The sequence below is a fragment of the Pelodiscus sinensis genome, chromosome 1, assembly GCF_052426305.1.
Source record: "Pelodiscus sinensis isolate ZL-2025 chromosome 1, ASM5242630v1, whole genome shotgun sequence".
In the NCBI taxonomy this organism is placed as follows: Eukaryota; Metazoa; Chordata; order Testudines; family Trionychidae; genus Pelodiscus; species Pelodiscus sinensis.
The window spans coordinates 353,768,975-353,793,877 of record NC_143052.1 but is presented as its reverse complement, the minus strand read 5'-3'; the positions used below and the strand labels follow the sequence as shown (position 1 = coordinate 353,793,877).

Here is a 24,903-nt window from a genome sequence, read left to right as displayed (position 1 = left end):
TATTTTTTTTCTTCCTCTCACTTTATTTGTTTTTGATGCAGGAAACCCCTTTATCAGAGTCCGCTTTGAACCCCCTTATGGCTACGGCTGCTGCTCTCCTACTTTAGGCTGAGAGACCTGAGCCAGAATGAAATACACAAAGGAGGGGCTGAAAGATGTAAGGCCTTTTTATCAGAAATCATGGCATTCTTCTTTGGTTTTTGTGTCTTTAGGGTTGGTTTTTTTTTCTTATTAAGCGACCGCCGTGTTGCTGGGGTGGCTGGGAGTCCACGAAAGAGTCTGTCCTTGTCACATCCGCATCTTCTCTGGCTGCTGGCGGAGCTGGGGAAATTTACACGGCGGCTTAGGAATCCCCTGGCGTTCAGCAGCCCCGGCACCTTTTTAGAGATTTTGGGCTCCCGGAGGATTTGCTCCGGCAAGCGCCTGCAGCATCTGCTGCACGGTGAACGGCGGGCTGGACGCGGTGGAGGCCGGGGGGGCGGCTTCGTTGAGCCCAGAGACAGAGTCAGGGTGCCCCAGCCCCACTAAAGGAGAGAGGAACTGCAGGGGGACCCCGGGTTCTCCCATCGCCAGGGCCTGCAGCCTCTGCTGAATCTGTGCCAGCGCTGGCATTTCTCGAAGGTCCGGCAGAGCCTCCGGGGGCTGGCTTGGTGGATGGGAGGCCAGGAGGGGCTGCGTGGGAGACTTCCCATCTGGTGGGGGGCCCTGCGGCAGCTCCTGTGGCCCCGGGTCGGGGTTCTGGCTGAACGGCTGCCGCTCGCCCCTTGCACCGGAAGCAGCCAGGATGTTCTGCACCAGCGGTTTGATGGTCTGCTGCAGCAAGCTCTTGAGGATGGTCGAGATGTCAGCTCCGGTTCCTTTTCCCGGCTCCAGGCTGGCTCCGACGTAGCTCGGGGCAGGGCAGTCACTCAAGCTGCAGCCGCTGCAGCTGCTGCTGTCGCTGGGGGAGCTGGAGGGCGTGGGAGAAGCTGGGGGGGAAGGTCTCCTTCTCGCACGCAAAGGGGCTTGGCTGCTGGCGAGGGGTGAGCCGTTCCTGGGAGAAGCCGGCGAGTTCCCCGCCCCCTCTGTCTGCGCGGCCGTCGGCAGGAAATCCGGGCGATCGCTGCCTCCCCCCAGGATGCTGGCCAGGAAGCCCAAGGCCTGGCTGGGGTCCTTCATGATTTCCCGCACGGTGGCCGGGCTCCGAGCGAGCTCCACCATGAGCCCCAGCATGTCGGGCGTGTTCAGGAAGCGGCCGATCTCCGGGCTTTTCTGGATGACTTGCTGCGTCAGAGGGTTGTCCGCGATCAAATCGGCCATCAGGTCCGGGTTGGAGAGACGGCTCTGGATGAAGGGGTTCTCCAGGAGCTGGAACATCATCTCGGGGTTGGACGTCAGCTGGCTCTGGAAGGCGGAGAAGTTGGCCGTGTTCAGGCCGAGGCTGCTGACGAACTCCTGCAGGCCGTCCGTGCCGAAGGCCACGCTGCCGGTCGAGTCCGGCCTGGAGAGGAGGCCGTCCTCCCCCGGGGTGGCAGCATCACCTTTCGGGGAGCTGGTGTTCTGACCCGCATGCTCCTGGGATCTCCTCGACTGGATGACGAGGTAGACGGTGGCGGCGTCATGGATGCCGTGCTGGCGCAGGGTCTGGTGATCCTTCAGGATCCTGCCGGCGAATATCAGCACCAGCTGGTCGGTGGGAGAAGAGAAACGGGCGGAGATGTTGTCCTTAAACTCCTTGATGGGCCTGTCCTCGCGCACCAAAAACTCCTCCTTCTGCCGGGGGGTCTTCACCGTCACCCTGATGACTCGGGGAGAGGTGGCAGGCTCTGGATCAGCTCCGGGGTTGTCTCCGCTTCTGACCATGGTTGGCAGAAGAGGTCTCTGGCATGGGGCATTTGCCAGCTTCGGCACAGGGGTGGGGATGAGAGAGATAGGACACGTCTTCTGCCTCCCTGCTACACGCCACCTCTACTCAGGGGCCTCTGGAGAGGACCAAGGGGAGCCACCTCAAGGTCTCCAGGTTCCCATCTGGCTCTGCTCCTCTACTGCACCCACAGCAGCTGCTGATGCTGCCGCAACCTCCTGCATCTGCACTGTGACATCATCGCTGATGCCATAAGTTACCACGGCCCTGGTGAGACACACCCTCCACCGCCTCTCCATGGGCTCCCACGGAAGCCGTGCCCCCTGAGTATCGCAACTTGACACTTCCTGGCAAAGACCCACATTCTTCCCCTGGGCTGTGTCCAGACTCAGGGGTTTTTTCGGGAAAAGTAGCCTTTTTCCGAAAAAACTTCCCCTGCGTCCAGACTCAAGCCGCGTTCTTTCGAAATTAAATCGAAAGAACGCGGCTTTTCTTTCGATGGCGGTAAACCTCATTTCACGAGGAAGAACGCCTTCTTTCGAAAGTTCCTCTTTCGAAAGAAGGCGTTCTTCAATGTAAATAGGGCTTCTTCGAAAGACAGCATCCAGACTCACTGGATGCTTTCTTTCGAAAAAGCAAGCTGCTTTTTCGAAAGTTCAACGTGCAGTCTAGACGCTCTCTTTCGAAAGAGGCTTGCAGTCTAGACATAGCCCTGGAGGCATCAGCAGGTGCAGCAAGACCGAAGCCATCAGAGCTGGGTCTCCTCACCTCACGGGCGAATCTTGGCCCCCGTTTGTAACCATCTTAACTCTAAACATAAAGGCTGTGTCTAGACTGGCCAGTTTTTCCGGAAAATCAGCCGCTTACCAGTTGTCTACACTGGCTGCTTGAATTTCCGCAAAAGCACTGACGTACTTACTGTAAGAAATCAGTGCTTCTTGCGGAAATACTATGCTGCTCCCGTTCGGGCAAAAGTCCCTTTTGCGCAAAAGGGCCAGTGTAGACAGCTGTGAGATTTGTTTTGCGCAAAACCCTGATTGTGAAAATGGCGATCGGGGCTTTTTTGCGCAAAAGCGCGTCTAGATTGGCCACGGACGCTTTTCCACAAAAAGTGGTTTCGCGGAAAAGCATCCTGCCAATCTAGACGCTCTTTTCTGAAAATGCTTTTAACTGAAAACTTTTCCGTTAAAAGCATTTCCGGAAAATCATGCCAGTCTAGACGTAACCAAATAGATCTGGGATCTTTGGTCTTTGCTCGGGCAATATTTCTGTTGAGGGAACAGAGCTTTCTCTGTCCGAGAATCCTAGCACACTAGACCTGGAAGGGACCTCGAGAGGTCACTGAGTCCAGCCCCCTGCCCTCTCGGCAGGACCCAGTAATGTCTAGACCATCCCTGACAGGTGTCTGTCTACCCTGCTCTTAAGTATCTCCTGTGATGGAGATTCCACAACCTCCCTCGGCAACTTATTCCAGTGTTTCACCACCCTGACAGGTAGGAACTTTTTCCTAATGTCCAACCTAAACCTCCCTTGCTGCAGTTTAAGCCCCTTGCTTCTTGTTCTATCCTCAGAGGCCAAGGAGAACAATTTCCCCCCTCCTTCCTGTGACACTTTTAGATACCTGAAAACCGTATGTCCCCGCTCAGTCTTCTCTTTTCCAAACTAAACAAACCCAGTTCTTTCAGCCTTCCCTCCTAGCTCATGTTCTCTAGACCTTTCATCATTCTTGTTGCTCTTCTCTGAACCCTCTCCAATTTCTCCACATCTTCCTTGAAATGCGGTGCCCAGAACTGGACACAATACGCCAACGGAGGCCTACCCAGTGCAGAGTCGAGCGGAAGAATGACTTCTCGTGTCTTGCTCACAACACTCCTCTTAATGGATCCCAGAATCATGTTTGCTTTTTTGCAACAGCATCACACTGCTGACTCATATTCAACTTGTGGTCCACGAAGACCCCTAAATCCCTTTCTGCCGTACTCCTTCCTAGACAGTCGCTTCCCATTCTGTATGTGTGAAACGGATTGTTCATTCCTAAGTGGAGCACTTTGCATTTGTCCTTATTAAACTTCATCCTGTTCACCTCAGACCATTTCTCCAGTTTGTCCAGTTACCCACATTATAGTAAATCTATCTAGGTTGTATTTCCCTAGTTCACTGACAAACTCATGCGAGACCCTGTCAAATGACTTACTAAAGTCTCGATATCCCACGCCCACTGCTTCTCCCTTATCCATAAAACCTGTTATCCTATCACAGAAAGCTATCAGATTTGTTTGGCATGATTTGTTCTTTACAAATCCATGCTGGCTGTTATCTATCACCTTATTATTTTCCAGATATTTGCAGATTAATGCCTTAATTATCCATTTTCTTTCCTGGCACAGAAGTTAAACTGACTGGTCTCTAATTTCCTGGGTTGTTGTTATTCCCCTTTTTATAGATGGGCACTAGATTTGCCCTTTTCCAGTCTTCTGGAATCTCTCCCGTCTTCCATGACTTTACAAAGATGACAGCTAGAGGCTCAGATACCTCCTCTATCAGCTCCTTGAGTATTCTAGGATGCATTTCACCAGGCCCTGAGGATTTGAAGACATCGAACTTTTCTAAGTAATTTTTAACTTGTTCCTTTATTTTAACTTCTCAACCGACTCCATTTCCACCAGCCTACGTTATGTTGGGCATCCCTGAATCATCACACTTCTTGGTTAAGACTGAACCAAAGAAGTCATTAAGGTGCCACAGGACTCCTCGTGGTTTTTGCAGAGACAGACTAATACTGCAACCCCTCCGAGACTTGAGAGGAGAGAGATCCAGCCATGAATCTAACCCTACTAGGGGGCAAAGTGCACTCCCGAAGTCTCCCTCACCTGCCTTCAGCTAAGGTCCCATAATGGCTGTCAGCACCTCTTGTTTGTTATAAAGCCAGTTTTTATGGTTCTTTGCCAGAGTTTTAACCACACTAGAGTGCACCATGATGGAAGTACCCCAAGGGCCTTCTCCCGTTGGCACTTAGAACTGCAGGCCGGTGGGTACACAACATGGATGCATGTGGTTATGTTCATACATTGGGAGTAATTATCACCCAAGTGGCCTTCGAATTACACACAGGACGGCATGTGTGGCAGTTCTGTGATGGTAAGCCTTAATACCACTGGAGAGGGTCCAGAGAAGAGCAACAAGAATGATTAAAGCTCTAGAGAACATGACCTGTGAAGGAAGGCTGAAAGAACTGGGCTTGTTTAGTTTAAAAAAGAGAAGATTGAGAGGGGGCATGATAGCCGTTTTCAGGTATCTAAAAGGGTGTCATGAGGAGGAGGGAGAAAACTTGTTCATCTTGGCCTTGGGGATAGAACAAGAAGCAATGGGCTGAAACTGCAGCAAGGGAGGTTTAGGTTGGACATTAGGAAAAAGTTCCTGCCTGTCAGGGTGGTCAAACACTGGAATAAATTGCCCAGGGAGGTTGTGGAATCCCCATCTCTGGAGATATTTAAGAGCAGGTTAGATAAATGTCTATCAGGGATGGTCTAGACAGTATTTGGTCCTGCCATGAGGGCAGGGGACTGGACTCGATGACCTCTCGAGGTCCCTTCCAGTCTTAGTGTTCTATGATTCGATGAATACCTGTAGTAGGGAAATAATTCCCCACCTTTCCTCTTTGTCTTTCAGGGGGTAGAAAAGGGACATAATTTAGAAACCCACCTTCCACTGGCTTCCAATAGGCTTGATTTCCAAAGGGGCTGCTGCTCCTAAGTCACTCAGGTGTCTGGAAAATCCCATCCCCAGGGAACCAAAGGCTTTCGGCCTTTGTTTGGCCCAGGAGGACTGAGGGCCAAAACGGAGCTGGGCCAAGCGTCTCGGAACCTCTTTTTGTAACGCTCCGGGGGTCGGCAGACAGCTGACAGAGCAGCTGCCATCTTGTCCTGTCCAGCCGCTCCATTCCTCCTCCACACCGCTGGGGCCACCTGTCACTGCTGTCCCAGGCCACCTTCCCATCACGCCAGAGCCACCGGGCACGGCCCAGGGAGCTGATCAGCCTCGGGGGAAGGACCCTTCCCTGCAGGGCCACTGACGTGCTCTCCTTGCGGAGAGGGGAGCTGATGGCGGCAGATCTACAAAGCAGCAGATTCACCGCCCTGCCTCATAACCCTGATGCAGAGGCAGCCAGCATGCCGACCCCTTGCACCACATCTCTGAATGGAGCCAGCTTCTACCCCGACAGGCCCCTGCTGTCCGGTAAGCAGTGGGGGCAGGATTTCCCCAGAACAGCAGAGGTAGATCTAACACAGGGTGTGTTGGGCCAGTTGGGAGCATCCATGGTCTAAACAGAAACTCAAGCCGCATTCACATTGAGTTCCACGGGCCAGATTCTCCCCTGAAACCTCACCCCTAGTTGTTCACACCCATTTTGCACGTAGTAACCACACCGTGCTCTTACATCACACTGTGTTGTGGTAGCTCTTGCGCTACAAAGGAGGTCACTATAATTATCACCTGAGGGGAAACTGAGGCACAGAGAGGGGCAGTGACTTGCCCAAGGTCACCCAGGAGGCCTGGGGCAGAGCTGGAGATAGACCCCAGATTTCCTGTGCCTATAAAAAAATCAAATTAGTTTGACGGGCTCTGTGTTCCAGAAACCCATGCTGATTGGTATTAACTATATTTTCCTTTATTCTCTATTAATCAATCCATTATCAGCTGCTCCATTATGTCATCCAATGTCACACTGGCAAGCACATTTGCTTTCTTCCAGTTTTCTGTAACTTCCCTGATGTTGCTGTTAATCAACATTAGCAATCCAATGAGTGCCTGAGACGACTCTTTTAAAACTCTTGGATACATTTCTGTAGACCTGCTGATTTAGAAATGTTCAACTTCAGCAGCTGATGCTTAACATCTTCCAGTGGTACTCATGGAATGGAAAGACTGTAATCATCAATATATGGTATGGCTTTTTTCCATATCCAAGTAACACACAAGGCTGCCAATCAGAAACCACGGTCCCACTATGCTTGGCACTCTCCTGTTAACATAAAAACAGCCTGCACCTCAGAGCGCTGACAGTCTAAGATGCCTACAGACAACCCCCTAACCTGCAGCAAATTCTTTCCAGCAGCCACACATCACACACTCACCCAGGAACGCACCCCTGCAATAAACCCCGTTCCCCGCTCTGCACACACAGCTACGCAAGCAACACCATCAAAGGCCCTAACCACATACGCCACAACATCAGGGCTCATACAGCTGCACATCGCAATTGCAAATGAAGCGGGGATTTAAATCCCCCCTGCTTCATTTGCATAAACATGGCTGCAGCTTTTTTCCGGCTGGGGGCTTTGCCAGTCTAGACGGGGATCTTTCAGAAAATAAAGCCTTTTCCGAAAGATCCCTTATTCCTTCTTTTAAGAGGAATAAGGGATCTTTTGGAAAAGGCTTTATTTTCCGAAAGATCCCCGTCTAGACTGGCGCTTTTTTCCGGCAAAGCCCGGAGCCGGAAAAAAGTGGCAGCCATGTTTATGCAAATGAAGCAGGGGGGATTTAAATCCCTGCTTCATTTGCAATTGCCATGTGTCTAATTTGCATCCCTTTTACAGAAAAGGGATGCAGTCTAGACACAGCCACAGTGTTTCCTTGGGCTTGAACAAAGACATTAACAGGATGTCACCTTATAAAGCAGACTTCCCTGCATTTAACGCCTTGTTTTCACCAAAAGCTAAGTATGGGACACTTCTAGCCCGCTCAATTAGCCTCATTAGTCCCAGTCCTACAATTGACAGGAACCTTTTATTCCCCCTTCTTCTTTTTCTGTTATACATTCTGGGTTCCTTGTCATTTCCGTTCCAGCTTCCAACTCATCTGAAGAAGTGGGGTTTGCCCACGAAAGCACATGGTACTCTCTAAATTTGTGTTAATTGGTGCCACAGGACTACCAGTACCAGCCCAGCTGATTAGCAGAGCACCAATGGGATTTTGTATTTCTATTGCCGGTGCACATTCGCACATGTCTCAGTGCACATTCAATTATTCTGCACATGAATGGAAAAGAGTAGAGGGGACTTTGGTGGGCAGACTAACAGTGGTGAAAGGTGCGTCTGCAGAAGTTCACCTTCACGGAAATCTCGGCAGTCCTCACTATGTTCGAAAGGTCTTCATTTGATCTGTGCTGGAGGGCAGCATCTGGCAGTTCACCTGCAGCACCAGAAGCAAACATCATAGGAGGAACCTCCAGTCACGAAAAGACCAGAGATTCCCACTTCCTTGAAACCCTCCTTCTGAGCAATTTGGTTTCATTTGGAAGGAACCTGCTGGCGAGTTTCGTTGCTCCAGCACGGGCCCCGCCGGGACGCTCAATATCAGTTGGCCTGGGGATGAACATGTGAAAGTCAGTGAAACCCCCAGACTTGGGAGACCATGCGGATCACACGTTCCCGGATCTGTCCCGTTCTCACCCCGTAGACGATGGGGTTCAGCATGGGGGGGACGATCACGTAGAGGTTGGCCAACAGGATGTGAATGTGCCCAGGGATGCTGTGGCCAAAGCGATGAGTGAGGAAGGAGAAGAAGGCCGGCATGTAGAACATCAGGATGACACAGAAGTGGGAGCCGCAGGTGCTGAGAGCTTTGAGACGGGCGTCCTTGGACGGGAGCCGGAAGACGGCCCTGAGGATCAGCACATAAGACAGAGCGATGAGCACAGCGTCCAACCCCGAGGAGAGCAGCGTGGTGGTGAACCCATACCAGATGTTGGCTGTTATATCGGCGCAAGCCAGCCGGGCTATGCCCATGTGTTCACAGTACGTGTGAGGCATAATGTTGTGTCCACAGTACGGTAGCCTCTTGAGGAGGAAAATAGGTGGGAACATGATGCACGACCCTCTCACAACGGCCGTCACAGCTATTTTCCCGATCACCGAGGGTGTGATTATACTCGGGTACCTCAGGGGATAGCAGATGGCAATGTACCGGTCAAAGGCCATGGCCAGCAAAACGCTCGATTCGGCGATGAAACTGAAATGGGTAAAGAACATCTGGGTGATGCAGCCGTCGAAAGAAATTTCCTTGGCACTGAACCAGAATATGGCCAGCATCTTGGGCACGGTGGCCGTGGACAGCATGAGGTCCGCGACCGCCAGCATGGCGAGGAAAAGGTACATGGGTTCGTGGAGGCTGCGCTCCGTGATGACAATGAGGAATATGACCGAGTTGGCAAAAAGCGCCACCACATACATCAGGCAGAGAGGGACGGAAATCCAGGTGTGAGACTCTTCCATGCCTGGGATGCCAGTCAGGATGAAGGTGATGGGATCGAAGCTGCTCTGGTTGAGTGTCAGCATGGCGGGCTCTGGGCGAGGGCTCACCCCGGTTCTGTGGAGAAAGACAATCACATACATAACTCCTCTGCCAGGTTGGGCTCACCCAACAGATTTGGACCAGACATAGCATTGCCCCCACACACACACACACTTTATGAAATGGACTCATGGACTCATATACATAACTCAAAGATGCTTGTGTCAGACACTGAATTGGCCCTTGATTGCACTCAGGGAGGCAGAAGTCCCAGGCTGTCTGTAAATGCACTTCGCCAAAGGATCAATGCCCACAAAACAGATATCAGACAGGATCACAAAGAAAAACAGTTTCTTGCCATTTCAACCAGAAAGGACATTGTCTCAACGACTTAATTACCTGCATCCTGCTTCAAAAGCCTTTTAAGACTGCACTTGAAAGAGAATCCTCAGAACTGTTATTCATGCTAAAATGCGACACTTTACACCTGAGTCTGAATAAAGGAACTAGTTATCTTACCCATTACAAAGATAGCTTCCCCAATTATCACCTCTAATATCATTAGCTCACAGACATTTACCTCCCCCCCCCCTTTCTGTTCTGAAATTTGATTTGTCCTTTTCATATGTGTTCATTTTTTAATTGTATTCTTTGGTATATATGGTTGTGACAATTTTCTTCCACTATTTGATCTGAGGAAGTGGGTCTGGCCTATTCTTTGATAAGATAACGAGCCTTGTGGATAAGGGAGAAGCGGTGGATGTCATATACCTAGACTTTAGTAAGGCATTTGATACGGTCTCGCATGATATTCTTATTGATAAACTAGGCAAATATAACTTGGATAGGGCCACGATAAGGTGGGTGCATAATTGGCTGGATAACCGTAGTCAGAGAGTGGTTGTTAACAGTTCTAAATCCTGCTGGAAAGGGATAACAAGTGGAGTTCCTCAAGGGTCTGTTTTGGGACCCGTACTGTTCAATATCTTCATCAATGATGTAGATATTGGGATAGAGAGTACGCTTATTAAGTTTGCAGATGATACCAAACTGGGTGGGGTTGCGACTTCTTTGGAGGATAGGGACATAATTCAGAATGACCTTAGCAAGTTAGAGAAATGGTCGGAGGTAAACAGGATGAGGTTTAATAAAGAGAAATGCAAAGTGCTCCACTTAGGAAGGAACAATCAGTTCCATACATACAAGATGGGAAGCGACTGTCTAGGAAGGAGCATGGCAGAAAGGGATCTAGGGGTCATAGTGGACCACAAGTTGAATATGAGTCAACAGTGTGATGCTGTTGCAAAAAAAGCAAATATGATTCTAGGTTGTATTAACAGGTGTGTTGTAAGCAAAACTCGTGAAGTCATTCTGCCGCTCTACTCTGCACTAGTTAGGCCTCAGCTGGAGTACTGTGTCCAGTTCTGGGCGCCACATTTCAAGAAAGATGTGGAGAAATTGGAAAGGGTACAGAGAAGAGCGACAAGAATGATTAAATGTCTAGAGAACATGACCTATGAAGCCAGGCTTCATAAACTGGGCTTGTTTAGTTTGGAAAAAAGAAGATTAAGGGGGGACATGATAGCGGCTTTCAAATATCTAAAAGGGTGTCACAAGGAGGAAGGAGAAAATTTGTTCCTCTTGGTTTCTGAGGACAGGACAAGGAGTAATGGGCTTAAAGTGCAGCAGGGGAGGTTTAGATTGGATATTAGGAAAAAATTCCTAACTGTCAGGGTGGTGAAATATTGGAATAAATTGCCAAGGGAGGTGGTGGAATCTCCCTCTCTGGAGATATTTAAGAACAGGTTAGATAGACATCTGTCAGGGATGGTGTAGACGGAGCTTGATCCTGCCTTGAGGGCGGGGGGCTGGACTCGATGACCTCTCGAGGTCCCTTCCAGTCCTATGATTCTATGAAAGCTCATCGTCTAATAGACCATCTTGTTAGTCTTTAAAGTGCTACATAGTCCTGTCTTTTGTTTCAGCTCCACACGACTAACACGGCTACATTCCTATCACTATTGTAAATGCATGGGAGCCTGCTAATGTAACACTTCAGGGAAGGAGCGAGGAATCCCTCAGCAGGGGGAGGGGAAAGTCTCTCCTTTGGGAACGCTTTCCTTCCCAGCACCTCCAAGGAGGGCTTGACATGGCCTACACTGATGTGAGAGAGACACCTCTTGTTGAATGCACCCCCTTGGCACACAGAGGTTGTAAAAGAAGGAAGAGGTACCGTGCCCCATAAATGGTCTAGAGAGGGCGCGTGGTATGAAATCCATACTTGGAAACAATGCTCTGGCATTGGTTTGCTGGTGGTCTTATGTCTTTCCCCGCAACTCTTCTGGGTTAGCACAAAGAGACTTATCTGGACGATAAACCTTTTGAAGCTGTGGAACATGGTTAAGCATTTGGAAAAGGTTTGGTGCCTGCTGGGGCCAGGAGTAAAAGGATCCCAAGATCACGCAGCTTCTAAGCTAACGACTGTGCATGGGCTCAGAGCTGACTGTAGCAGCAAAGGCACAACTAACCTGTATGGCTGTGTGGAAGGGGAAACTGAGGCACATCACCTAATGGTAATGGTGACTAAATACCAAGACATTGGCATATGGAAAGACATTGCTCTCTGTATTCTGGGGGCACTGCTACACCCCCACGTGTTTTGGACCGTTGGGGGACAGGAACCCACAACTTTGGAAGACCTGGCAGGAGTGACAGCACAAGGTTTGGTGGCACTGGATGCTTGGGCAGGCAAAGCCCCGGTGGACTGCTGGATACACGGCCTTCGCATTGCACACTGTCCACCCCTCTGGCAGTAAGTGCAGGGGAAAGGTGTGATAGACACATCCCCCCCACGCTTTATGAAACGGACTCATAGATATGAATATACATAAGTCAAAGGTGCTTTGAGCAAATTATTCCATGTAACCATCAATCTCCATGTCATGATCCGCTGGGCTGTTTATCTTACATTGACGGGTGTATCATTGGTGTGCACGGGCAGCAGGTTTGTATAATTTTTGGTGGTGCCCCATTAGCCACGGCCACTGGCCCCCATTAGCCACGCCCCCTGCCCCCTCTCCATTAGCCACGCCTCTGAAGGTAACACGCTTGGGGCAAGATGGACACATGACCAGAAGTAAACGGTGTCACGTCATCCCTCTCGAAGGGCTTTTCCCACCATCCTCCTACCAACAGGGATTAGTTTGGCCCCCACCAAACCCCCGTCATACAACTATCCTGCAGTTGCATTAACCCAATGAGTGTGACATTAACGCAGGGGCAGAGAGCTGGGGGAAGTGTTCCCTCTAAGGCTATGTCTACACTCGTGGCTTCTTGTGCAAGTACAGCCGTTCTTGTGCAAGAACCCACAGAGCAGCCACACTGCCCGCCTGCTCTTGTGCAAGGAAATTTACAGTACGGCGTGGTAAGAGAGGGCATCCTGTGCAAGAGCTAACAGGTGTAAGCTCTCTTGCGCAAGAGGGGAATTTTGGATGCTCGGCAGGGATTTCTTGCACAAGAAACTCCTGTGGCTAAGATGGCCATCGGAGCTTTCTTGGGCAAGCGAGCGTCCACACTGCCACAGATGCTCTTGTGCAAAAGCACAGCTCACACATGGCAGTGTGGACGTGTTCTTGGGCAAGGCTTCTTGCACAAGAACCCTTGTGCAAGAAACTGCCAGTATAGACATAGGCTAAGAGTTTCCCCCCATGAGCAAAATGAATTGTGTGTTGTGCACCAGTACTGAGTGCATGTGGCTTGTTTGGATGTGCCACTGTGGCACCCAAGTTATTAATCAATATTTTTAAACCTTTACCTTTTCTCTCTGCTGCCATGTCTCCTCCCTTTGTTCCATCAGCTCCCCTGGTGCCTGCTGTCCCTCCCCTCCCCCCAACTCCTCACCCTCCTCTGCTGTCCTGACTTCTGCCCTTCTCTCTGCTCCTTGTTCTGTCACCTGCCACCCCTGAGAACAGCCTCTCTCCATCCTCTTTGGAACCCCCCTTCAGGAAGTTGCAGGCTGCTCTCAAATCCCCCCCCACTCTTCTCATCTGCAGACTGAACAAGCCCAAATCCCTCAGTCTCTCCTCATAGGTCATGTGCTCCAGCCCCCTAGTTGCCCTTTGTCAAGTCTGTTCCCCACTCTGACACAGTAAATGCAGAATTGGGGGCCTTCAAAAGCACCTCAAAACCTGCTCTCTACAGGCTTTGGTACAAAAACATCCCCCCCAAACCCTAATACCAGGACTTTGGAGAATAAAAACCGCTGTCTCCACCCAAGTAGTCCAAGAAAACCAGGGAAGAGATCCCTTGGGAAACCTCCCTAAAACCTCAGGCGTACCTCTAGCTCTTTTCCCCAAAAAGCTTGAAAAAGAAAAGAGAAAATACCAGCTGCAGTCTGTGGTAGCTGCCCCCTAGTCAGAGGCCGGCAGATGCACACAGACAGATTGCCCAGGGCACAAAAATGAGCCAATACCAGGTTAATAAAAAAAAAAGAAGCAAACTTTTATTCTCAAAACCCAAATGACAGTTGCCAGTGTGGTGACTAGATGGAAAAGAGCCCCCCGTTAATCTAGATGCTCAGGGGGATCCCCTGGGCTCAGGACTTTGTTACAAAAGAGAGGGAAACCCCACTTTGAACAGCACACACTCCATTTCCACATTCCCAAACCTGACGGGTTAACCAACTTTGCTTTGAGAGAGGCGCATGGGGGCTCTGGGGTCCCGCACTTCCTTCACCTCCCCCCCTCCCAGCACTCTCGGAGGCCCCGCAAATTGGCCGATTCATGCTCCATCCCTGCCCCTCCCCCTGCCTCCCAGAGCTGGAATGCCGCGGATCAGCTGTTCATGACATTCCGGCTGCGGGAGGGAGAGGAAGGAACGGGGACGGATCATGAATCAGGTGATTCGTGTGCTCTGAAAGTGCCGGAGGGAGGAGCAGGTAAGCGCAAGGCCCAGCTGTCCCAGGTGAGTGGGGGAGGAGGCATACGGGGGGGGGACCACGGGGCTGCCGGTGGAACCCCAGTGGGCTGCAGGTTGCTGCTGCCCACTGAGGTGAAGGAGAGCCTCCCATGCAGCCCACCCACTATTCGTGGTTGCCTGTCCCTTTGTAGTACTGCGCCCTCGCTTAGCAAGGACACCTGGGCCAATGAGGAGAGATTCAAATGCCTGGGGCTCTTTGACATAACACAAGACCCAGGGGTCACCTAATGCAAATATCAGGCAGCAGCTCTAGACACACAGATAAGTCTTTAGTCACACAAGCCCCAGTCAACCTGTGGAACTCCTTGACACATGATGTTGTGAAGATCAAAGATAATGCATGCTTCAGAAAAAGAATTAGATAAGTACATGGCAGACAGATCCATCAGTGCCTAATAGCCAGGATGGGCAGGAACATAAGCCCATTCTCTAAGCCTCTGTTTGCCCCAAACTGGGGGGTTGGGGAGAGGGGATAGGTCACTCCATGCATGTGCCCTGTTCAGCTCATTCCCTGTGAACCCTCTGGCATCGGCCCTATTGAAAGTCAGGCTTGCAGGCAATTGGCAGGATTGCCTCTGGAGATGTTTTAAACTCAGCACCACATTAGCTGTCCTCCGGCCATCTTGTCCCAAGCCGGTTTTAACAGGTAGGCTGCATACCCCAGTTAATTCTTCTGTAGTGACCTATTTTAGCTCCTTTGGTGCTCTTGAGTGGATCCCATCTGGTCCCGGTGACATATCCCTGCTCAACGTGCATCTCTGCTCCGACACCTCCTCTAATGGGACAGGGCCTCAGATTGATTGTCTAAAAACAATAACCGAGGAGGGATTGCTCTCACCTCCTCAGCCATGAAGAGCAATGGAACGAATTCTCTCCCATGCTCCACAGCAGCTGACTTTTCCTTGAGTTGTCCTTTGGCACCACACTCATCCAGCAGCCCCCCTCTCTAAACCACTTCTTCTACTTGGCTGGTTAGGCATGGCAGCGTTGTCCGGCCCTCTTACTGGGCTCTTTTGGTAGCTTGGGGGCTTCTGCATTTGGTTTGAGCCTCTTTCATGGCACCTGTAAATAGTTTCCATGCAGCTTGCAGGCATTTCACTCTTGTGACTGTTCCTTTTAGCTTCTGTGTGACTAGCTGCCTCGTTCTTATGTAGTTCCCCGTTTTGAAGGGAAACGCTACTACAAGGGCATTGTTTGGTATTTTCTGCCTTATAAGGATGTTACATTAAGGGTGTGTCTAAACTATACCCCTCTGCCGACAGAGGGATATAAATTAGACACAGCGCTATTGCAAATGAAGTGGGGATTTAAATATCCTATGCTTCATTTGAATAAAAATGGCCACCACTTTTTGCCACCACGGCACTTTGCCGGCCAAAGCGGCAGTCTAGACGGGGATTGGTTGACAAAGAAAGCCTTTTCTGACTGATCCCTTATGCCTCGTGCAACGAGGTTTACAGGATAGGTTGGAAAAGGCTTTCCTTGTTGACCGATCCCTGTCTAGACTGCCACTTTTTGCTGGCAAATTGCCCGTTGGCAAAAAGCGGCAGCCATTTTTATTCAAATGAAGCACGGGATATTTAAATCCTCACTTCATTTGCAATAGCGATGTGCCTAATCTACATCCCTCTTTCAGCGGAGGGGTGTAGTTTACACACTCCCTTAGGTATATTGTCTCAGGGGAGAGCCATGTTAGTCTGTAACTTTAAAACCAACGAGTAATCGTGTGACACCTTAGGGTACTACATGCTTTTGTCAACAGAATTTTTGTCAACTGATACTGTCGACAAAGCTTCTGTTGACAAAGAGCGTCTAGACTACATCCAGTTCTGTCGACAAAGCAAGCCGCTTTGTCGACATGACAGTATAGACACAAAGAACAGTGTGGATGCAATAACGCCTTCTGTCGACAGAACTCTGTCGACAAAAGACATTATTCCTCGTAGAATGAGGTTTAGTTTGAATTAACAGTTACTCCTCCTGGAATGAGGTGTAACAGTTAACTCGAACTAAGAACTTAGTTCGAATTACCATTTCACTGTTGCGTGTAGCTGCGGGCAATTACTTCGGGCTAGTGGAATTTCAAAATGGCGACCAGATGGGAACATGCAAATGAAGCCCGGGATATTTAAATCCTGAGCTTCATTTGCAATTTCGAATGCCTACATTAGCCTCCCTAGCTCGAACTAGGGGGCTAGTGTAGACATACCCATATATACTAGAGAGAGAGAGAGAAAGAGAGAGAGTCTCATGAGCTTTCATGGACATATTTTTTTCCTCCACTCAAGCTCATTTGAAGCACCTCTTGGACCATATCCTGCACTCCACATAGGACCAAATCAAGGATTGCCCCTCCCCTTGTGAGTTCCAGACTGGCAGCTCCACAAAGCCATCCTTAGTGGCCTTTAAAAATGCTCTGGCTGCATCCCATCCTGCGGTGACATGTACCCAGTCGATATTTTGAAATCCTGCATTATTACTGGGTTTTGGTTTTGTAGCCTCTTTAATCTCAGTCACTGTCCCCATTGTGGTCAGGTGTCTGGTAGTACAGCCTCAGCGCTTGGGATTCAAGCACAGAATTGTTCTCCTTCAAATGTGTGTCATTTAAGATTTTTACTGGATCGGACTCTGTTTTTTCCACACATCGTGCTGTTCCGCCAGCCGCAGGACCTACTCTGTCATTCTGAGATTTTTGAACCCTGCTGTTACTGAATCCTTGGCACTCAAATTCACCATCTTAGTGTGTAAACACTGGTAGACAAGCGCTTATCAAATCTGCCCGTTTTTAGCAGTCTGCCTCCATATGATATACTTGCATGTCACTCTTTTCCTGCGACTGTTTCTCTCTTCGGTTCCTACCTATTCTTCATCCACTTCTGTCTTCTCCGCCCTTCAATTAAAAATTCCCTTCCGCTCTTTTGAATTTAATATGCCAGCAATCTGGTCCCATTTTGGTCTAGGTAGAGGACTGCCCATCCTTCCTCTATAGACTCCTCCTTTCTCAAAAGATTCCCCAGTTCTTAATAAACATAAATTCCTCCTTTCCCACCATTGTCTCATCCACGTATTGAGACCCTGCACAGCCCACAAAAGCTCATGATGCCATCTACATGTTTTGTTAGTCTTCAAAGTGCTACCAGACTGTTTTTCAGTTTATCCAGCTGTCTAGGTTTCTCATAAACCAGCCGAAAACACTGGGAAGTCACAGGCTGAGCTCCGTCAGGAAAAGCCCATGGCTGTTTCCCCAGGACACCCTGCTGTTCACCCACTTCCTTGACAGTAGAGGCTGGACCCCTCCTGGCATTTTCACATGCGTGGAGTTTAGGATCCTCCAGGCCAGGCTGCTTTCAGCATGTTAATGCCTCTGCCTATCTCTGAGCCTGGGAGAGCCTCCCAGTGGAAGATCTCTGGTCTCTAAGCATTTATTTTAGAATAACATTGAGTGGCCCCAAACCCAAATGTTCAATGCAAACAACTCACTCTGTGCTGGCTGGGACAGTGATCCGGGCTGGAAGCGGCAGGTGGTGGGAGATCCGCACTGACTGGGATTGGCACGCGGGGATATTAATATTGCCTCCTTACGTAGTGAGCTCTCAGCCTGGCTGAATGGTAAATCATTAAAGATTAACAGGAACTCACCCAGTCAGTTTGGTTCAGCCATTTCCTGCTTTTCCATGATTTGCATTACAAGTGCCTTTTCTTGCCCAACCTGCCAGGGCCTGAGTGCCTCTTAAGCTGACCACATAAAGCAAGAACAAAAGGTCTGGGGCTGGGCACAGACGGTGCATTAAGGACTTCGGAGGCCAGATGCTTTGTTTCGGGCCTGGTGTTGCTGTTGCCTAGGATACAATTTTCCCCTCCAGAACCATCCTCTATGTGTGACAGCCGCTGCTGGGGAGGGCCGGCTGTGGGACGGGTTTCTGCATGACTCAACCCTACAATAGCAACTCCCCAAGAGTGCAGCCTAGACAGGGACCGGGGTACCGGGAGATGCTTCGTGCCAGTGGCAAAACCCCGAAGGCTGCCTAGTTTGGCCACGAGTTAGCACTGCTCTCTGAAGGTGCATACGCCGAATGACCTCCATGTTTCTGGGGGAGACCAGAGAGGCCAGAAACTCAGTGGTGCCCAGACCACAAGGGTCCTGCCTCCCTCCCCAGCCCTCAGTGTAGTGCAGTGCGGTTAGGGTCAGGGTTAGGGTTAGGGTTAGGGTTAGGGTTCCAATACTCCATTGGCAATTCACATGGGTCTGAGGCCTGGGGCGTTGCCACAGTAGCAGTGGCTGTGGTGGCAAGAACCTCTAGGCCTCTTTGAAACTCCAGGCCATGGGGCAATTACCCCTTTGCCCCGCTCCCCGTCAGCGGGCCTGATTCTGAGCACCCCCCTCTGATCGCGGTAGCCAGACGCCCGTTGGGTTCCTGGGCCATGGACTGAAGGAGCAGAGGGCAGGCCATGCCGCTGGGTTACAGAGCTGCCGCCAGCCATGGCTGTGCTGTTGGGCCAGTGGCTGTCCTTACACTCTGCTACCTGTACAGAGGTAGTGTAACCCACACACCTAGGCTATGTCTACACTCGCGGCTTCTTGCGCGAGAAATATGCAAATGAGGCTAAGCGTGGAATATTGCCGAGCCTCATTTGCATACCTAATGAGCCACCCTTTTTCTCAGAAGGAGTGTCTCCACGGCCCCTTCTTGCGCAGGAAAACCCCTCTTGCGCAACGCCGTTACACCTATTACTTTTCAGGAAGAACGGCGTTGCACAAGAGGGTTTTTCTTGCGCAAGAAGGGGCAGTGTAGATATTCCTTCTTGCGCAAGAGCCTCTTCTGAAAAAAATGATGGCTCATTAGGTATGCAAATGAGGCTCAGCGATATTCCACGCTTAGCCTCATTTGCATATTACTCGCGCAAGAAGCCGCGAGTGTAGACACAGCCCTAGTGTGGTTACTGAGTAGCGCAAGTGGCACCTAGACCACTGCAACAGTTACGATCAAGAGACCTCTACAGCAGGGGCTGGGGGCCAGCTGGTTTTTAGCTCAGAAGCTCCTAGAGTCGGCTCCTGAGGTCCCAGGTTCAAATCTGCCTTGGTGGTGGTTACAGTAGCACCAAATTATATTCTAAGGGTCTTGCAAGAGCATTGGCCAGCAAGGAGGGGCCAAGCAGTCCCGCCCCCATCCTTTCTTCCTCCCCAGGGAGAGAGCAGCAGGGGGAGGAGAGGTGATGGGGGTCCACACAGCAGCACCATAAAGGGAAGGGGGGTTGGTATAATAGCTGCATCTTCCCGCCAAACGCTCAAGCAGAGGCTGCTCCCGGCATCTCTGGAGGTTGGCATTTCTCCTCACAGAGCAGAGCCCCCACCCTGGCTCCCCGGGGGCAGCTGAGGCAGAGAGAGCTGGTGAGGGCAGGGGTGCCAGGGGGCAGGGAGGGCACAAGGGGGGCCCTGGGAGCGGTCGTGGGGTGGGGGGGTGAGCACAGCGCTGCCTGCATGTGCGGGGGCGGGAGGGGTCTGCTGATTTGCCGCAGAGCACTTCCATCACAGGAGCCGTAGGAGAGGCAGCGACCAGACTGATTTATTGCGGGCACCTGGGTGATTTAGCGGCTTGGCTGATTTTATCTGGGAAGGCAGGGACAGTCTGGGGGAGGGCAGGGAGCTACGCTGGGCTGGGGGGAGGGAGGGGAGAGCCCCAGCCCCCCCTCTCGCCCTGGGAAATGCAGGCAACACAGGGGGGCTTTGTGTCCTGGTCGCTGGGGCCTCCCTCAGGGGCCATATCTCTGGCTCGTCCCCTCTTCTCCCTGTTCCAATCTCAGTAACAAACAGGTTTTGCCGAACACAGACACTAGCCAGAAACTTCCCATCCGAATGACCTTTCTTTCGGACTAAGGACAACATAAGGAAAACAGAAGAGCAGCCATTCTCGGCCAGAGCAAAGAACCACCTCGCCCAGCGTCCTGTCCGCAGGCAGTGGCTGGCACCAGGCACGTCAGAGAGAATTATGAATCCACCCATCCCCTGTCATTCATTCCCAGAACCTGGCAGTGAGCAGGTTAGGGACACCTGGAACATGGGGTCACCTTCCTGCCCATACTAGCTAATTGATGTATATTTCCTCCATAGACATAGCTAGCTTTTTTTTTAATACAGTTAGGCTACGTTTACACTGGCATCCTTTTCCGGAAATGCTTAAAACGGAACAGTTTTCCGTTATAAGTATTTCCGGAAAAAACGCGTCTACATTGACAGGATGCTTTTCCAGAAAAGCACTTTTTCCAGAAAAGCGTCTGTGCCAATGTAGACACGCTTTTCCACAAAAAAGCCCCGATCGTCATTTTCGCGATCGGGGCTTTTTTGCGGAAAAGAAATTTGTGCTGTCTACACTGGCCCTTTTCTGGAACAGTTTTCTGGAAAAGGACTTTTGCCCAAACGGAAGCAGCATAGTTTTTCTGGAAAAGCACTGATGATTTTACAGTAGATCGTCAGTGCTTTTCCGGAAATTCAAGGGGACAGTGTAGACAGCTGGCAAGTTATTCCAGAAAAGCGGCTGATTTTCCGGAATAAGTGGCCAGTGTAGACACAGCCTTAAAGTCCTGGCCTTCACAACATCCTCTGGAAAGGAGTTCCACAAGTTAATTGTGTACTGTGTGAAGAAATATTTTCTTGTGTTTGTTTTAAACCTGATGCTTATGAATGTCATGGAGTGATCCCTGCTCTTGTGTTGTGGGAAGGGGTAAAAAAAAGTCCTACTTCCTTATTCCTTTCCCCACACTATTTATGCTTTTATAGACCTCTCTCTTATCTTATTTTATAGACCTCTCTCTCATCTTATCTTACTCATAGCTTGCTAGTATCTTTCTATTTTCCTCAGTAGGGTTTGCCTTCCAGTTTTTAAAGGATGCCTTTTTGTTTCCAACCATGTCTTTTATTTTGTCATCTAGGCATGGTGGTATTTTTTGGTCTTCTTCATTTTTTTCTTGTCTTTTTTTAATCGGGGAAGACAGTTAGTTTGAGCCTCTCTATGAGTGTTTTAAAATAGCTTCCATGCAGCTCTCTGGCATTTTGCTCTTGTGACTGGTCCTTTAGCTTCCTCATTTGGGGCAGTTCCCCTTTTTGAAGTTAAATGCTACTGCGGAGGGTTTCTTTGTTGTTTTCCCCCTCTACAAGAATATTAAATGTATTTACATTATGATCACTAGTACCAAGCAATGCTGCTGTATTCATCTCTTAGACCAGACCCTGTGCTCCTTTTAGGATGAAATCAAGAATTGCTTTTCCCCTTGCAGGTTCCCAGAGGAGTTGCTCCAAGCAGCAGTCAATAATGGTGTTTGAACTTTTTTATCTCTGCATCCTGTCCTGAAAGGACATGCCAGTCAGCATGGGGATATTGAAAACCCCCTCAATTACTGCAGTTTCTTTTTTTGTAGCCTCTTTAATCTCCTTATTCATTTCACAATCCCCATCACCACCTGGGTCAGGTGTCGGTAGCATATTCCTGTTGCTCTACTTTTCCCATTCAAGCATGGAATTTCTGTATTTCCCTCTATGGTCCTGTTTCATTCATGGAAGTTTGTTCCTATATGTGAGACTCTGTTTTCTGTCAGACATAGTACCCCTCCCCTAGCAAGACAATCTACTCTGCTAGTCCTCTGGATTTTGAATCTTGTTAATACAAGTAGCACCTCTGTAGTCCAGCACCTGAGTAGTTCTGAACCAGAGAATTTTCCGGACCACGGAAATTCAGTATAGTCTAGCAGTACTAGCAACACTGTCACTGCTTACTGGGCTGTTAGAGGACACTTAAGGGTAATTTAGAGCTAAATAACAGCACAGAACAAGAGAGCCAGGACTGGTGTCTGTGATCAAACTGTATGGGACCTCAGGAAACTTGGCCACACCCATGAAAAGCGGACAGCCAGCTTGCTAAAATAGTTCTGCACGATGGATGTTTCCAGACCAACGAGTTCTGGACTGGAGAGGTTCAAACTGTACTCTGCCCCATTACTTATAACAAGTTCCATCTACTTTCTGTGATGCTTGTTATATGCATGTCCTTGATATAACCACCATAGTAAAGGCAAAAGATTTCCAATCGTATATTTCTTTGCATGTGTGTTGCTTATTTTTTAAACAATAGTATTGAATTCAGGCCTGGGCAGGTGCCGACAAAGGAAATCAGGACTCGCTGAGAAGTGGATGGTTGGACTTTAGAAAGGGAGTTAAAAAATCCCAACACTAAGGACAGTTGAGGTCTGGAATAGGCCCCATCATTGGAAACTTTTGAACCTAAGTTGGAAAAACCCTGACAAGGATGCTCCAGGGTTACTGGGTCCTGTCACAGAGCAGGGGGCGGGATTGATGACTTCCCAAGATCCTCTCCTGCTCCGTAGTTCTATGATTCTAAGATGCTAAGATTAACTATTGTTCCGGGTGCTGTACAGACACCTGATAAATGCCACTGTGGCTCCCTTCGGGCAAGGCTCGTTAGCGAGTTTAATTGCTCAGCTATTTGGGCCGGCTGCAGCCTCGGGACCCTTTGCCCTTCTTGCAGAGCTCGGGAAGCACTCGCTCCTGAATCTGTTTCATTCTCACTCCATAGACGAGGGGATTTAGCATGGGAGGAACAACGTGAAAGAGGTTGGACTGGAGGCTCTGAAAATAAGGAGGGAGGTGAGCCCCAAGAAAGCGGTAGGCGAAGATGGAGAAAAAGGCAGGGATGTAAAACATCAGCATGACGCTGACGTGGAAGCTGCAGGTGCTTAAGGCCTTGAGCCGGGCGTCCTTGGATGGGAGCCGGAAGACGGCCTGAAGGATCAGAAGATACGACACAACAATAAACACAGCGTCTAGTCCCTTGGTTACAAAGGCCACCGTTAAACCATACCAGACATGGAGGGTTATGTCAGCACAGGCCAGACGGGCTATGCCCATGTGATTACAGTATGTGTTGTGAATGACATTGGGTCCGCAGTACGGCAACTGTTTCAGGAGGTAGGTCAAGGAGGCCACCAGGCATAGCCCTCTGATGACAGCGGCTGCCATGATTTTCCCTACCTTCCCGCGGGTTAGTATGGCGGTGTATCTCAGGGGGTTGCAGATGGCAACGTACCGGTCGTACGCCATGGCCAGCAAGATGGCCGACTCGGTGGCAAAAACAAAATGGATACAGAACATCTGGGTGAAGCAGGAACCGAAGGCGATTTCCCTGGCTCCGAACCAGAATATGCTGAGCGTTTGGGGTATGGTGGTGGAGGACAGCATAATGTCTATGACCGCCAGCATGGCCAGGAAGACGTACATGGGCTCGTGCAGGCTGGGGTCTTTGATGACAATGAAGAGCAGGAAACCATTCCCCAGTAGAGCCACCACGTACATGGAGCAGAAGGGGATGGAGATCCAGACCTGAGAGTCCTCCATGCCTGGAATGCCGACCAAGGTGCAGCTTACGAGAGTGAAGCCGGTGTGATTGAGGGTGGCCATGGTGAGATGGGACTCTGGTCCAGTTCACAAGGGTTCCCTGTTGAAAAAACAAGAGATAATGACTGTCTGGTTAACTGAGAGTCCCATGAGGAAAAATTCACCTCTGGGCACTGATGGCCCCACACAAGCGACATCACCCCACAAAAGAATAAATATACAAAATCCCCTTGGCAACAAGTCTCAGATCCCAGGCCTCCAATCCCAGGGGGTTCGCATGACAGCACTAAAAATAGCTCTGTGGCCTTTCTGTCGTAGGCAGGAGCCCAGGATCGGAAACCTGGAGAGGGGCGCTGTGGAACACACCCTTAAAGACTTGGGCACCACGTTAGGTCCGAGGTATTCAGAGATTCCATCCCGGGGCCAAAAGGGACCCCTGTGAGCACCTCGTCTGCCTGCCTGTATCCCACGACCTGTCCCACAATAGTCCCTGGAGCTGAGCTGTTAAAACAACAACCCACCTTGATATGAAAAGCACCAGTGATGGAGAATCCACTATGGCCTTGGGTAACTGATCCCTCAGCCGGGCCTCCAGGGGAGCCAGCAGTGCAAGGGGCTGTTTGGGCTCCCTGCGGCGGGAGGGGAAGGAGGGTGGGGCGCTGACGTACAGGGCCCCGTCCCCTTTCCGTGTATGTCACCACCCCGCTCCCCCCTCACAGCAGCCTGGCTGAGAAGGCAGCACTCAGCCGAACACCGCGGCGGGAGGGAAGGGGAAGGGGAAGGGGAAGGGGGGCAGGGACAGATGGAGGGGAGAGAGAGGCAGGAGGAGGAGAAGAGAAAGGGAGAGTGAGAGGCAGGAGGGGGAGGAGAGGAGTAATGGTAGATCAGATTAGGAGCTTTAATTCGAACTACCTAGTCTGTGCCACGTATAGCCACGGGCAGTGAGTTCGAACTACGGGGCATTTAAAAATGGCGGCGCCCGGGAACATGCAAATAAAGCTTGAGATATTTAAATACTGGGCTTCATTTGCAAGTTCAAATGCCTACATTAGCCACCCTAGTTCGAACTAGGGGGCTAGTGTAGACAGACCCTCAGTGAAATAGTTTTTCCTAATATCCAACCTGGACCTCCCCCGCTGCAACTTGAGACCATCGCTCCTCGTTCTGCCACCTGCTACCTCTGAGAACAGCCTCTCTCCATCCTCTTTGGAACCCCCCTGCAAGTAATTGAAGGCTGCTCTCAAATCCCTCCTCGCTCTTCTCTTCTGTAGACCAAACAAACTCAAATCCCTCAGCCTCTCCTCATAGGTCATGTGCTCCAGCCCCCTCATCTTTTTGGTTGCCCTCCACTGGACCCTCTCCAATGCGTCCACATCCTTTCTATAGT

The 24,903-nt window shown here is 50.3% G+C and overlaps 3 protein-coding genes across 3 annotated transcripts; all 3 read right to left on the bottom strand.

The window, feature by feature from the left end:
- Positions 1-2,080, bottom strand: LOC142826609 (ubiquilin-1-like). The gene has a single exon (XM_075919711.2). It carries the CDS (start codon positions 1,840-1,842, stop codon positions 382-384), a length of 1,461 nt encoding a protein of 486 aa, XP_075775826.2. The 5' UTR covers positions 1,843-2,080; the 3' UTR covers positions 1-381.
- Positions 2,081-7,327: 5,247 nt separating this feature from the next.
- LOC102456644 (olfactory receptor 52B2-like) lies at positions 7,328-17,769 on the bottom strand. The gene is made up of 2 exons (XM_006126109.5): positions 17,594-17,769; positions 7,328-9,211 (listed from the first exon to the last, which is right to left on the bottom strand). Exon 2 carries the CDS (start codon positions 9,178-9,180, stop codon positions 8,230-8,232), a length of 951 nt encoding a protein of 316 aa, XP_006126171.2. The 5' UTR covers positions 9,181-9,211; positions 17,594-17,769; the 3' UTR covers positions 7,328-8,229.
- A 4,809-nt stretch (positions 17,770-22,578) lies between these two features.
- LOC102456882 (olfactory receptor 52D1-like) lies at positions 22,579-23,605 on the bottom strand. The gene has a single exon (XM_006126110.4). It carries the CDS (start codon positions 23,577-23,579, stop codon positions 22,605-22,607), a length of 975 nt encoding a protein of 324 aa, XP_006126172.4. The 5' UTR covers positions 23,580-23,605; the 3' UTR covers positions 22,579-22,604.
- Between the last annotated feature and the right edge of the window lie 1,298 nt (positions 23,606-24,903).

What these genes read in the sequence shown, in the direction of transcription:
- LOC142826609 (XM_075919711.2), bottom strand. Translation starts at nt 1,842, where the DNA reads ATGGTCAGAAGCGGAGACAACCCCGGAGCTGATCCAGAGCCTGCCACC.
- LOC102456644 (XM_006126109.5), bottom strand. Translation starts at nt 9,180, where the DNA reads ATGCTGACACTCAACCAGAGCAGCTTCGATCCCATCACCTTCATCCTG.
- LOC102456882 (XM_006126110.4), bottom strand. Translation starts at nt 23,579, where the DNA reads ATGGCCACCCTCAATCACACCGGCTTCACTCTCGTAAGCTGCACCTTG.